General features: G+C 40.2%; 1 protein-coding gene across 10 annotated transcripts in view; it reads left to right on the top strand.

Annotated features, from left to right (window-relative positions):
• FAT3 (FAT atypical cadherin 3) overlaps positions 1 to 14,289 on the top strand; it is a 405,288-nt gene that overhangs the window by 335,358 nt on the left and 55,641 nt on the right. For all 10 annotated transcript variants that reach the window (XR_004355164.1, XM_032678484.1, XM_032678483.1 and 7 more), the window contains 3 exons: positions 1,857 to 2,053; positions 3,097 to 3,250; positions 4,113 to 4,346. Coding sequence is in view for 9 of the 10 variants with exons in the window: in XM_032678484.1 (XP_032534375.1) it covers positions 1,857 to 2,053; positions 3,097 to 3,250; positions 4,113 to 4,346 (585 nt within the window). In the remaining variant the exon portion in view is untranslated. The remainder of the gene's footprint in view (positions 1 to 1,856; positions 2,054 to 3,096; positions 3,251 to 4,112; positions 4,347 to 14,289) is intronic.

The raw sequence follows: 14,289 nt of genomic DNA, 5'->3' as shown, positions 1-14,289 counted from the left end.
TTTATAGCACTTTTAAACATGAGCGACATGGACAATAGTTCTCAGATTGCATTCCTGCATGGAGAGCACATGAGAAAACTTAATATGGTGAGGAAAGAGCTAGTAGCAGGTTAGCTGCAATTAAAGTGCACCCAGTGGAGCAGCATGATGCTTTTTAATATGTCCTTGCTGAGTTTCTGTAGTGCATGAGTTTGCTATGACTAGAGCGGTCTATCCTAAATTATTAAATTTTCAGATATGTTTTTACAGACCAAGGTTGTGTTAGACACTGGGCACAGAAGACTGAGTAGTTGGCTCTACTGGCTTTGGCTGGGGAAGAATTACTGTTCTGAATAGCACCTGCTATGTGGCTATGATTTGGATTTGTGCTGGAAACAGTGTTTCTACCACAGGGATATTTTAGTTACTGCTGAGTGATGCTTACACAGAGTCAAGGACTTTTCTGCTCTTCACCACACCCCACCAGTGAGGAGGCCAGGGGTTCACTAGGAGTTGGGAGAGGACACAGCCAGGACAGCTGACCCCAGCTGACCCAAGGGATATTCCAGACCATGTGACATCATGCTCAGCAATAAAAGCTGAGGGAAGAAGGAGGAAGGGAGGTTGTCCAGAGTTATGGCATTTGTCTTCCCAAGGAACTGTCAGGGCGACAGAGCCCTGCTTTCCTGAAGATAGCTGAACACCTGCCTGAATTCCTTTTTATGCTTATACACACAGATTTGCTTTTCCAGATACACTGTCTTTGTCTCAACCCATATATTTTCTCAATTTTACCCTTGAGATTCTCTTCCCATTCCCACTGGGGAAGAAATGAGCGAGCGGTTGTGTGGGACTGAGCTGACTAGTGGAGTTAAGTCATAACATTGGTTTAACGGATTTTACTGCCTTGTGTGACAGAAGATTTGGATCAGACTCAGAGAAGGGTGGTTGAAGGTGTTTCTTCATGGACCATGCAGGAGGCTGTACCATTTCAGATAAAAGAGTAAATAACTGTTGGAAAAATTAATGACTGTGCCTGCCTTAATTATTCTGCACATGACATGTCCTTCCTTCCTTCCTTCCTGAGGATAATGTGGACCAAAACTTTCCCTCTCCCAACCTACTTTTGTCAGCAGGCAATTTAATGATGTGGAAGAGCAACATCGCCAGGTTCAGTGTCAGAGTTAGGGCACAGTAAAAAACTCTTCTGCTTTATCTCCTGTACTCCTTTCATCATCTTCCAGTCTTGGATACATTTGATCAAATTCTACTGCTTATCTTCCAACTGTTCCTCAAATGACCTCTTGTTAGGACTATTTAATACTTATGTGTCTCCCTGTGTCATGTAAACTTTTTCAAAAACTAGCATTTTAATAAGCACAAGAATGGCACAGTTGTATGATAAAGCTTTCATTAGAGGATTCCTTAATAGAACCCTCTTCCAGTTCTTGATTGCATAATCAACAGCTAATGAAATTGTCTTGGTAACAAGAGCTACGGTGTATTACATCCTCTCCTGAGACGAAGTGGAAAGACAATTGTACCAGCCCGAGAGGACTATTGATTGTTCACAGTTTGAATTTGATTACCCTTATGGGGAACTAAACAAGAGATCATCTTCAGCTCTGCTAAATGGATTTTGTTTCCACTGAAAGTTATTGGTTCGCTTTCATACAAGGCATTCGGGGGGGCAATAAACACGGGGAGCATAATCTCATTACAGATCTCCCGAGTCTGCAAGTTTGGAAGCACCAATCACTGTGAAACAAATGGTGGCTGCTTAGTTCAGCTCTTCTGCAATGTGTCTGTGTGTTTACACCGGGTGGGAGCTCTGAAGGGACACTCCAATGCACTGTATGTTGCTTGTCTTTTTGCAGGAGGGAATCCCAAAGGGAAGTTCGCTCTGGGACTGGTTCAGAATGAGTGGAAGGTTTATGTTAAAAGGCCTCTAGATCGGGAAGAGCAAGACATTTATTATCTGAACATCACTGCCACAGATGGCCTCTTTGTAACCCAAGCTGCTGTGGAAGTGAGCGTCACTGATGTTAATGACAATAATCCAGTTTGCGAACAGGTGAGTTTACCACAGAAATCGACCGCTGTGTTGAAAGCGATGGGTTCCCTGCGGGTGTTCCTTGCTATTTACAGGTATTCACAGGTGATGCCGATTTTCATCCTAATGGTCTTAGTTGAAGAATCTGGAGTGATCTGGGAGAGTAGCAGGATAAAGCATTCCTGTGAAACCAAGATTCAAGGATAATGGTCTCATAAAGCTAGCAAAGGAGCAATGTACATGTTGGCCTTTAGTTGGCTTTAGAACAAATTATGTGTTGTGAGGTGGCATTGGGCAGCCACTCCTCCCCTTCAGAAAAAAATATGCTCCCCTTTCACAACCCACATTGAAATGCCTCCAATCCAGTTTAACTTCAGCTTTCCTGAACCTTCCAGATGCCAGAGATGCAGTGGAAAAGGCAGAAGAATGTAGCTTGCTCTCATGTTGTTGGGAATGCATGCAGTATGGCCTGACCACAGCTTTCAGAGTGCTAGCTGTCTTTTATTCTGTGGAAAGGCGATACAGGGAACGAATTTTAGCACAATATAAAGGTCTGTGTGAAAGAAAAGGCATAGTAAAACCCAGAGTTCCTTAATGATGCTGCTTTCAGAATATACATATGTGTGTGTGTGTGTGTGTGTGTGTGTGTGTGTGTATATACTCATATAATTCCCATCATTGCATTTTCACTGATGGACTACTGTCATTGCAAGAACCACTCTGGGGAATCACAGTCTGAATTTCCCTCAAAACTGCTTGATGAGGTTGTTTCTGTTAGCACACTCATCAAAATTTTCTTTTCATGGATGTCAATGGAATAAACAGAAGGTAAAAAATGCTATTGTGTTAAACACCTAAGATGAGCCCTATTCAGAGTCATAATTTGGCGTTGTTTATTGTGACACCTCAAAGCTTAAGAGTTACTTGAATTGCTAGGAATGTGCTGCATAAAGGAAAATTGTTTCCGTTATAGAAAGATGCACTATAAATTGTTTAAAAAACAGCTGTGCAAAGACTGTGAAATACTGTCACAGCATAGCTTACATTTCTGTTTTTGACTCTAGGTTGCATACACAGCACTGTTTCCTGAAGACATTCCATCAAACAAAGTCATTCTTAAAATCAGTGCTAAAGATGCTGACATCGGGTCCAATGGTGAAATTCGCTACTCTCTTTATGGTGCTGGGAACAATAAATTTTTCTTAGATCCAGAAAATGGTAAGATGACAACGAAATGTTTCTTAATAGCTTTAATTCCTTGATATCAGTGAGTGCTCATTTCCTTAACAAGAGTTAGGTTACATTTGGCTATAAGCCAGTTGTTCCAGTTATGGCAGGTGTGGATGACCACTTAAAGTGGTGGTGGTAGGAGGGAGAAAGAGGGACATCTTTGTTGACTAGATTGAATGTTATAACCAGAACAGTTGATATCAATCCTCTTGTTTCCCTGCAGACTTCAAGTTAGGTCAGAGATGTATCATAGAACCATAGAACAGTTTGGGTTGGAAGAGAACTTTAAAGGTCGTCTAGTCCAACTCCCCTGCCATACACACGGTAATCTTTAACTAGATCGTGTTGCTCAGGGACTCATCCAGTTAATGTTTCCAGGGCAACCTGTGCCAGTGTTTAACCATCCTCATCATAAAAAAATTCTTCCTTATATCTAATCTAAATGTACCCGCTTTTTTAGCTTTAAACCATGACACTTTGTCCTGTTGCAACAGGCCCTGCTAAAAGCATGTCTTTCTGCATCTAGATGTCTATAAATCTTGAGAATAACAGAAAGACAAACTTGGGAAAACATGGTGGACTTCATATGGGTGAAGCTGTAGGCCGTTGAAGGCCACCATGAGTGGCTTAACATCCCTGCACTCATATCAGCAGCTCTCTTTTTTGGGCGCAGAGCAGAGGGGAGTGACACTGCTGTGAGTTTTTAATCCATTCATTGGAATAAGAGAGGTTGATTTTGTTTTCTCTTTCCTTTTCCTGTGAAACACATGTTTTTGAGACACTTAAGCTATCTAGAATCAGTGATGGTGCTACAATAATAACAATAGCTGCTGTTTTTGATCAATTTTAGGTGAGCTGAAATCTTTGGCCCCTCTTGACCGAGAGAAAATCCCTGCATACAACTTGGTTGCCCGAGCCACTGATGGTGGTGGCAGGTTTTGCCAGTCAGAAATCCATCTTATTTTAGAAGATGTTAATGATAATCCACCAGTGTTTTCATCTGATCACTACACTGCATGTGTCTATGAGAATACAGCCACTAAAGCTTTGTTAACAAGAGTCCAAGCCACTGATCCTGATGTCGGTAAGTGGGAAACATTGCAAACAGTAATTAACATTCAGGAAGACTCTCTGGATTGGTGGAATTGCAATACAGATTAATTTTTCTATAGCTACTTCTCTTCATTTCTCCTTCCTTTATCTTCTTTATGCTCCCCATTTCTTTCTCTTCTATTTCTTTACATCAAAATGCTTGTGGTTAAGCTTGACATAATGGTATTACAAATAGAAAAGCATTGCAGCAGCCACAGAAGCATGTAGTCTTTTATTTTCTTGATCAGCAATAGCTGTGTTCAGGGGTAAATGATCGTTTTGGGGGTAAATTCCAGCTTTTTTCCTCCAGTGGTCTCACCTCTTTTCTTGAGTTGTGATTTTGAATTCCCATGCCACTATTTATGCAAATAATATAGTTACATACCATACACCTATACCTGATTAATCATAGCTTTTCTAGAGTTTCATACTGCTCTAGCTCCCATTTGTTCCAGCTGGTTACTTTAGCATAAAATTATTGTTCACTGTGAATATACATTATAAGTGTTTTGATTATTTAACTGCACATTCTTTGAAAGTGTAAGAGTTTATTATATGAAGACCTTAACCTTGAAATCTGAGACCAAATATAAATATTTAAAGGGGGTCTTTTTGCATAACACAGTGGTAAAACCTACTGAATATCAGAATTTTTTAGGTCACTCACTTGAGTCGAAATAAATAAATCCCTTAGTTTATTTTTTTTCTTCCTGTGTTTGGAGATGTTTTGTAAAAACTGTGGCCTGAGTAGTTTCACATGAAAAGATCTTTCATTCAGTGAAAAAATATTTCATGTCAATTTTTTTTTTTTTAAGTACACTGCATTCTGTAAGTCTCAGCTGTTACTGAGGCTGATAGTGTAAATATACAGGAATCCATAAAGGAGCAGCAAACATTCATTAATGTATCTATGAAGAACTGCATTATATGCCTTGGTTGAAAAGTGACAATTAAAATTATGATACTGTTCTGCAGTGAAAAGCCAATTACTGGTAGTAAACTACTGAACCATCTGAAGAGACAGTGTTGTCATTTTCCACTGTTGTCTTAATTACCATTTTTCTTGTAGGTGAGATGACATTCAAGGAGAGAGGGGACATAGAAATAATTAGAATAAAAATTTGTCAATGAAAGTTCTTGCTAGCACCAACTTTACAGAATAAAATGGTTAGCAGTGAAAAAAATCTCAAACCATGAGCTACCTTTCCTCTGAAACTAGAAAAGTTAAAGTGAGGGATGCATGTAATGAATAAGAAGGGGCTATGTACTTCCTTAATTATTAGACCTGTAAATTAAACCATACATTGTATCATATGAAAGTGACTAAAAAAAAGTCCCTAAAACTGGATTTTGTTTTAATTACTGTTCTGTTAGTCCCTGATAAAATCACTAATTCCCTATTGCTGCATAATGAACGAGTTCAGGTGGTGTAACATTCCCATGAGAGAAAAATTTATTATTGATATTCCTGATGGGCTATGATATTCCTGTAAGGTTCTGTGAAGCGTTATCCTGAAAGCATCATTGGAGCCAGTAATCATCATACAAAACAATTTTTAACATTCAGGTCACATCTTGTGATCAGTCTTAGAATTTGCCCATTCTCCTGTTTTGGGCTTTGAAGAGCCATGTAGTGTAGGGATAGGAGCATGAATATTGAAGCCATTGAGGTAAAACTTGAGAGAAGTCCATTTGTGGTCTGCAACTAAACACAATTTAACAGAAACCTGAAAATACCATGGGTAGACACTGTTGGATAATTAAAACAATTTCCAGTTAACAGGAAAACAGTGTTATATCTGCCTTGTGCCTTCGGTGTCCCTTGAATTTCCTGATTGCACTGGACCATAAGTTGTTGTTTAATATATTTTTAATTTAGATACATACTTAGCAACCAGCTGGACACACTGAAGAAGAGATGTGATTCTTCTTCACAATATTCAACAGAAGAAAATGGCTTTAACTCTTTAACTGTAGTAGCACACAAGCTCATTTTCCATAACCTCTGCATATAGCTAGGGATCTTAAATTAAATGATCACTTGGAGAGAGAATATACATAAGTCCATTTGCTAAGGCATTTTAGTTATTTTAATCTAAAACAATTCTTTCTCCCGTCCTGCTGTAATTGAAAATTTTTAATATTTCTACAATACGGTATTTGCTATTGAGTCACCACCATCAGGTTTGGAAATGTTCAGAGATATGAAAGAGAAATGCTGGGTTTACATTTTTTTAGAGACATTCAGAGAGAGCAGTGAATTTTCTACCTCCCGCTGTCTCCAAATCAAAGTGCCAAATTACTCCATTCTGTTCAAATTAAGACACAAGAAGAGCTGGAGTGAATGTAGGGGTGTAATTATCTGAGCAAAGCCATCAGACAACTACAGTATCAGCCTGTTTCAAAGGAATTAGGGTCATGCTAGAGCAGCAACACTGAGGAAAACTACATGGGACTTTGTGGCAAGCATAATGTTAAAAAATTAATAAACTTCAGAATAAACCTGAAGCCCAAACCTGATCTGCAGGTGCATATTCATTTCCAGTGCTGCTTGTCTTTTCTGCATGCACACAGTGTTACGGCCTTGCTTGCACAGTATAAGAATGAATGACAACATCATCCAAACTCAGCTGTATTTCAAGTGATGGTTAAATCCTGCCTCACTCACAGCTGCTTTACTTTGTAAAGGAACTCCGTGCTCAGGCCTGTTTCCATGATGAGTGATGGTGTAGTCTGCCAAAGGCAGAAGGACTTACTGTACTAAAAATGAACAGTGCATTTATCCATCCATCTGCAATCTTCATCACCACTGGGCCATCAGCCATCCAGATCTGTAGTCAGTTTAGTGATTTCACTGACCAATTGATTTTTTCCTGAATTTATGATGAATACAGGTTTCCAATTTTGCTCAAAATAGGAACAACCTTGTCAGCCATCTCTGTCTTGCCTGCCACTGCTGCCTTTCAGCCTCTGCATTAGCCTGTGGTTAAAGACATGGATGGTAGTCATCAAACAGGTCCTCCCCCATTCCCTGCACAACCAACCAGTACAGATAGACTAGCAGGAAAATACAGACATGTAAGTGAAAAGTTGGCAGGTGTGGCCTTTATTTGATTGCAGAGTTCTCTGCAGTGTGCAGACTGCCCTTCTCTGTTCTCAGCTGTCCCTCTAACTAAGAAAAATAATTAGCAGTGTGCTACTTTATTCAAAGCAGTTTCTCACTTTTGTGCATAAGTTGCCCAGAGTTTCAGATGTGTCCCAGCTTCTGCAGGGCTTGTAGCCTCACAGACAGAACGATCTGAGGTTTATTCATCAATTCTGAAAAAAAACCAACTATTTTGGGAGTGGAGAGATTTGAATGATGAGCCTGGATTTCTGGTCATTGTTTTCTGTAGTTGAAACTTTCATACTTGGGTGGGTGTGAGCAAAAAAAAAGGGCGTTGAAAGCCTAATTCAGGAAGCCAGGATAAGCTTTGAGATGCTCACAGAGATATGTTTATACAGCTAGGTTATATGGGTGAATTGTGGCTGAATTTGGTTGTGTTCTTTAAACTGTTGTATAGAGTTAAATATTATTTGGATGAGGATTTATGAGAAAGATTCTGAGGGGAGGGGGAGGGGGAGGGGGGGGGAGGGGAGGGGAGGAGAGGAGAGGAGAGGAGAGGAGGGGAGAGGAGGGGAGGGGAGGGGAGGGGAGGGGAGGGGAGAGGAGGGGAAAGGAGAAAGGAGAAAGGAGAAAGGAAAGGGAAAGGAAAAGGAAAGAAGAGAAAAAAAAAGGAGGCACGAGTGAGCATTGCTCTGTAGCCTGCCGAGCGATTTGGTTCTGGGCTCTGTCACAGCTTATTCCATGAAAAGTAATAGTCCATGATGATGTACCCATGTACTCCTCCTTCCTGGAAAGGTGTCCTTACCAGGGACTTCTGTCCAGTCTCCCATAAGGACAGTGGAAGGGCAATGCCCCACATTCCCCAGTTGGCTGGCCAGTCCTGAGGACACCTGCAGGTCCAGGGTCAGCCAGTGAGTTGTTTAGGAGAAAACCTAGCTTTTGCCTTCTTAATAAAAGCAGAAGCAGTAATAGGAATGCAGAGATACAGCACACTGGAGCCCTGAAAAATTGCCAAATAAAAAATAATAGCTCTGTGGAGTTTAGACTTACCTAGTGTTAGGAGGTAAATAAAGTTGGTGTTTGGAGATTCTGATAGAAAACTTAGGTTTCTGCCTAAACAAGCCTTCTTTCATATTGTTGATTTTGCTTTCCATGCCTTGGCACTCATGAGACCTAATCCTTTAAGTTGTCAGTCTGTATGACCCTGTTGAATCTATCAAAGGGCCAGATTTCTAAAGCTGCAGGTAGGTAGTCAGGGGAACGCAGTCACCCAGCTTGCATTAAAATAATGAACATGTGTATCAAGATGACTTTTAGAGCTCGTCTGTGTTCAGCAACCAGGAGTCTTCAAACCAATCTCATTTCCTTCTGCAACATGTGAAGAGGCCATATAGAAATAAATATGAGTGTTATGGCTTAGGTTTAGTGAGTTTTTTGACGTTGTACTGCATGATATTTTTATAAGCAAGCTAGAGAAACATAGGCTACACCAAAGTGTTGCCAGATGAGTTTGTAATAACTGTTACACTGGAGGGATAAGTTAAGAAAGGTACTGGGTGCAACACTGCTCTTATTTTCATTCCTGAATGGATAAGTAGGCATAAGGCCTGTATTGCTAAATGTCAGAAAGCAGAATGGTGCTGCAAGTACCCTGGATAGTGCCAAAGTCATAACTGTGGGATTTAGCAGTTGAAAAAGTGGTGTGGAAAAACATAGTGCAAGTCATCAAGATAAATGTGACATCCTGTGTTTAGGCAAGAATAACCAAGTGCACCACTATTGTCTGGGTAATGACTGACTGGGCAGCAGAACTGCAAAAGGCAGCTCTATTACTGTGACTCATAGGCTGAGTGTATGTTTACATTTTCATACTGGTGTGAAAAGGCAAATGCTTTAGTGAGATTGGTAAACAAGAGTAATGCTGGAAAACAGAAGTAGTTATTTCTGTTTATTTGGTGTTGGCAAATCCTCACCTGAATGGCTGTGTTGTGTGGGGTATAGCCTTTCCAGGAAGATGTGGGCTACCTGGAGATTTATAAGAAAGATCACAAGTCTGAAAAAAAAAGTCAGGAAATACTAAAATGGTTGAGAGGGTCTACCAGGGAAAAGAGAACTGATATGGCACAGTATAACAGTCTTCAGCTATCAGAAGTAGCTCTGAGGAAGGAAGAAAGTTGACCCTTGTTCTTTTCTTTTTTCTCCCTTGTCTTTTATTAATTTTATTGAATCTCAGCAAAAAGTCAGAGCAATATTTTTAGTTGTAAGAAAAGTGAGGCACTGCGATGTGTTACCCAAGGAGGTTATGCAAGTTTGTGATCAAAGGATAGGCCTGTGTTTGGGGATAAATTGCATCCATCTTTTCTTTCTGCAGGGATAAATTAGATGACCTCACAAGATTCCTACTTGCTTTATAATCTAGTAAATTCCTTAAGTTTTGAGATTTCCAAGATATTATTAACAACATGGAGACAAAGAAGTAGACTAGGAGAATTGTACATCTTGGATTATGTGGACTGAATAAACCCTGTATTTAAATTGAGTCACTGAAACATATGTATGTGTGTGTGCATGTTTGTATAGATACCTATATATGTATATACAGACACATTTGAGCACATATATCTATATATATAGTCTGTATATATGTATATAAATAGTCTATATATATGTAAAATACAAACTATTTGAACACAAGTCCTAGGAGGAGTGGTTGAGGGAACTGGGGTTGTTTATCCTGGAGAAAAGGAGACTTGGAGGGGACCTTCTTGCTTTCAACAGCTCCCTCAAAGGAGCCTGTAGCGAGGTAGCAGTGGTCTCGTCTCTCAGATAAACAAGTGAGAGGACAAGCAGAAATGGCCTCAAGTTGTGCTAGGGGATGCTTACATGGGATATTAGGAAAAATCTCTTCACGCGAAGGTTGGTTAGGCATTGGAATAGGCTGTCCAGGGTGGAATCACCATCCCTGGAATTGTTCAGAAGGTGTGTGGATGTGCCACTTGGGGACATGATTCAGTGGTGAACACAGTGGGGCTGGGTTAACAGTTGGACTCAATGATCTTAGAGGTCTTTTCCAATCTTGATGATTCTGTGCATACTTACATACGTGTATATATGTTTTTTATATCTCTCTCTTTACATGTGCATTCCACTGCCTCAGGCTATGTTTACCTATGTTGTCAGCTGCAATGTGTAGCCCTAAATCAGGTGTATACAAAATGGCCTTCCCCACTTCAGAAAAATCATCAAAATAAGGCCTGATCAACACGAGGAAGTGAATCACTCAGGAGCACTGATGGAAACAAGTATTTGTGTCAAGTGATGTAAGCCAGTACCCAGGGATATGTAAATGTCTTATAGAAAAGATAGGGAGGGTAAGCCAGCTATCCAAATCTCAACTTCCCACCAAAAAAGACAACACCTGACCCAGCTGAAATGGAAAGCAGGGTTTTAGATAACCATGGATGGTATCATACCGCTAACAGCTTATGACTCCGATTTCTGTCCAGTATTTCCCTTCAGTAAGGGGTTGGTTATCTTCATCTGCCCTCTGTGGCTCTGCCTTCATCCCATGGTACCATGACTCTGTTGGAGCACTGGTGTGAGTAAAGGCCTTTGGGGTTAAGGCTATTGTTTCCTCAAAGAAAAGGAACAAAGCAGTGAAAGCCTATCTCAGTAGCAGTGTTATTGAACTCAGCCAGGTTTTCTGGTTAAGTTGTAAAAATCACTTGAAATACTTTCCCTATGGGGCTATATATTCTTATACAGTTCAACAAGGTACTTCTGGCAAGATTTTTCTCTTTCATCTCAAAATGATGGAGTAGAGTACTATAAAACCTGGTTTAGAATTCCTCTTTTGTCTTGTTTGCTGTTAATTTAGTTGTGGACTTTTATTTTCCAATAATTGGCTTTGTAGTTAATATTTGGGTACTCAGGAAAGACTGGAGGTACACACCGGTGTTAATCATCACACCATGAAAGACAGGGGTGGAGGAAGCACAATAATCAGATACCATGTTAGCAAACCACTGCTAGTTGATAAATAAATCAAACTGTGTAATAGCTCCACAGTTTTCAGTTGAGCTGCACCTCAAATCCTGTGTTTGGTTTTGGGCCCCTCACTACGAGAAAGACACCGAGGTGGTGGAATGTGTCGGAAAAGGGCAACGGAGCTGAGGAAGGGTCTGGAGCACAAGTTTTATGAGGAGTAGCTGAGGGAGCTGGGGAGAAAAGAAGGCTCAGAGGGGACCTTCTCACGCTCTACAGCTACTTAAGAGGAGTTTGTAGTGAGTTGGGGATTGGTCTCTTCTCCTGAGTAACAAGCAGTAGGACAAGAGAAAATGGAGCCAAATTATGCCAGGGGAGATTTAGATTGAAGAGTAGAAAAAATTTCTGTACAGAAGGGGTTTTCAAGCCTTGGAACAGGCTGCACAGGGAAGTGGTTGAGTCACCATCTCTGGAAGTATTTAAGAGAAAGACATGTAGACATGGCACTTACAGACATGGTTTTAGTGATGGGCTTGGTAATGTTGGGTCAATACTAGGTCTCAATCATCTCAAATATCCTTTCTAATCTGAATGATTCTGTGATTCCATGCTTTAGGCAAGGAGGATATTGATAGTCCTGAATTATGAAGAGAAGTTATTTTATATTCCTGATGCTCTTTAAAGTAGTAATGACATAGAAGTTAGCATGATGTGCATGCCCCTTTGTTTTAGTACAGAAGAAACCAAGAAAAAAAAACTATTTGAAGGGTGGCATTTGAGGTACTAGGTGGCAGTATGTTTTACAAGCTTTGGCAAAGGGCAGTATTCTATCATATGCTATTACAAATCTAAATAGAAAATATGCTTACTTATTCCTGTATTTAAAAAAAAAATGTACTGCAATTCTCTTATGGTAATAGTGATTCCCGCAAAGGCTTTCCATGTTCAAATAGCTTATGTTCATGATTGACACCTTAGAAATCTGAGAAGTTTAAGTGAGTAAGTGAGCTGACACAACACAGTTTGCAAACATTAATCCCCCAACAGCTGTGGGTAAGCAGTGTGGGAGGATTGTTCTCTTTACCAGTGCAGGAACCGTGGTGTTGAAGCAGTTGTTTCCTTCTCACAGAAATCGTCTCCTTTATAGTCACAGTAGAATCTACCATTGTCTCTATGGCAGGAATGTCATTGACACACACTGGTGGATGCTTCTCTGTCAGCAGAGGGTAGCCTCTGGACTAAAGCATTTTGAATCTCAGTAGAAATAACTTCCTATTTCACCTTTGCCTCAGGCCTATTCTTTTTTCCAGCGTTGGGTCAGGAAGCTGAGTGGAAACAGCTATTGATGTAACACAACACTTTTTTCAAAGTGCTATTCCTGCCACAGCTTTTTCACTGAATTAATTTTTCTCCTAAGAAGCAAGTATTAAATTCCACCCTACAAAACACTCTGTGAGAAGGTCAGCAGACAGACAATATCTACCATTGTATTTCTCCATCTTTTTTTCTTCTTTCAGCATTCAGGCCAAAAGCCACCAAGGGTTGGTATCCTTGTTCCAACTCAGGTCTTCTGACCTAATCTTCTGTCTTCTTTCTTGTGCCCAGGTATGCTGTAGTGAGTATCAAATAGGGGATTTGTGCTAGAGAAAAATGCAAATCAGACTAAGCCTCTCCTGCAGTCACAGACGTATATGTGTAAAAAGATGCATGTTAAGGCCCCTGCTTCAGAGAAGTGTTTAAGAGTATGTAGAAACTGGCAGATACCAAGACTGGCTGGAACAGAATACTAAATAATACTAATTTTACTAATTTTACATGTAAATCTCATGTGTAGTTTGGATGTTCAACTGCATGCTCTGAATCAGGGGGAAAAAAATCCCATTTTTCATCATCCCCAAGGCTGTAATTAATTGCTCTAGTTAGGTCTGTCCCTTTTTGTAAGTAGAAGTTCATGGAGGATTTCTAGCAGGAAGAGATCCTCCCCAGCTCAAAATGTAGACATACCTCCAGCCATTCAGACTCTGAAAACCTTCCACTTCCCAGAGGGTTTTACTCCTTTTACATGTTTGTCAGTTTCGTTATTTCAGCTGACAGAGTATTTGGATGCATGCATCAAGAGGCTAAGGGAAGAGGTGAGCATGTTCTCCAGCAGCTGTAGGGCATTCAGACCCTAGGCATTTCAGCACATGAAGGAATTTCCAACAAGTTCATGGGCTGAGCTCAGTTCCTCATCTGTAGAACAGGAGTCACCTCCTTGTCAGCCTTGCTGTTTTGCTGAAGGAGGGACTTTTTATTTTTCACATTTGAGATGCCGTGGTGAATAGAGATGTTCTGTAGTGATTTAAAAAAAAAGTAAGAATCTGTTTTGGTGCAATATTGCAATTTAATTTGTTTCTTATTTTAAAGACATTTGAACATTTGAAATATACTCTGGTGTCTCAAGCACTGCAAAAAACTTTATTCTCTGCAGAGGCCAAATAGTAATTCCTAATGCCCTTCAAGTAGGTTCTGGGACTTTGTAGTTCTAGCTTTTATGTGCATGTGATTGAAGAAAGAGTCTCCCAGCTCCCCCTTGTGTGGATGGTCAACTCCTGCTACGTCAAGCAGAAAACAAGTGTGATTTGTGCTGCTTTTGATCAGACATTTCTACAACGCTGTGCTGCTGGAGAGAAGAATAATACTGTCACAAATTTTAAATTAACAAAATATGCCTAGAAGGGATTGGTAGCTCTTGTTCATCTGATTAATGTCAGACTTGTAAAGTCTGTTCTGCAACAAAAACAGCAGCAAATGCTCAAGTGAGAGATGTTAAAAACAGAGACTCTCCATTTTAGTGGATCTCTTT

Source organism: Chiroxiphia lanceolata, chromosome 2 (assembly GCF_009829145.1).
Source record: "Chiroxiphia lanceolata isolate bChiLan1 chromosome 2, bChiLan1.pri, whole genome shotgun sequence".
NCBI classification, from domain to species: Eukaryota; Metazoa; Chordata; class Aves; order Passeriformes; family Pipridae; genus Chiroxiphia; species Chiroxiphia lanceolata.
The sequence above is the reverse complement of the archived record's forward strand: the minus strand, read 5'-3'. Positions and strand labels throughout refer to the sequence as shown.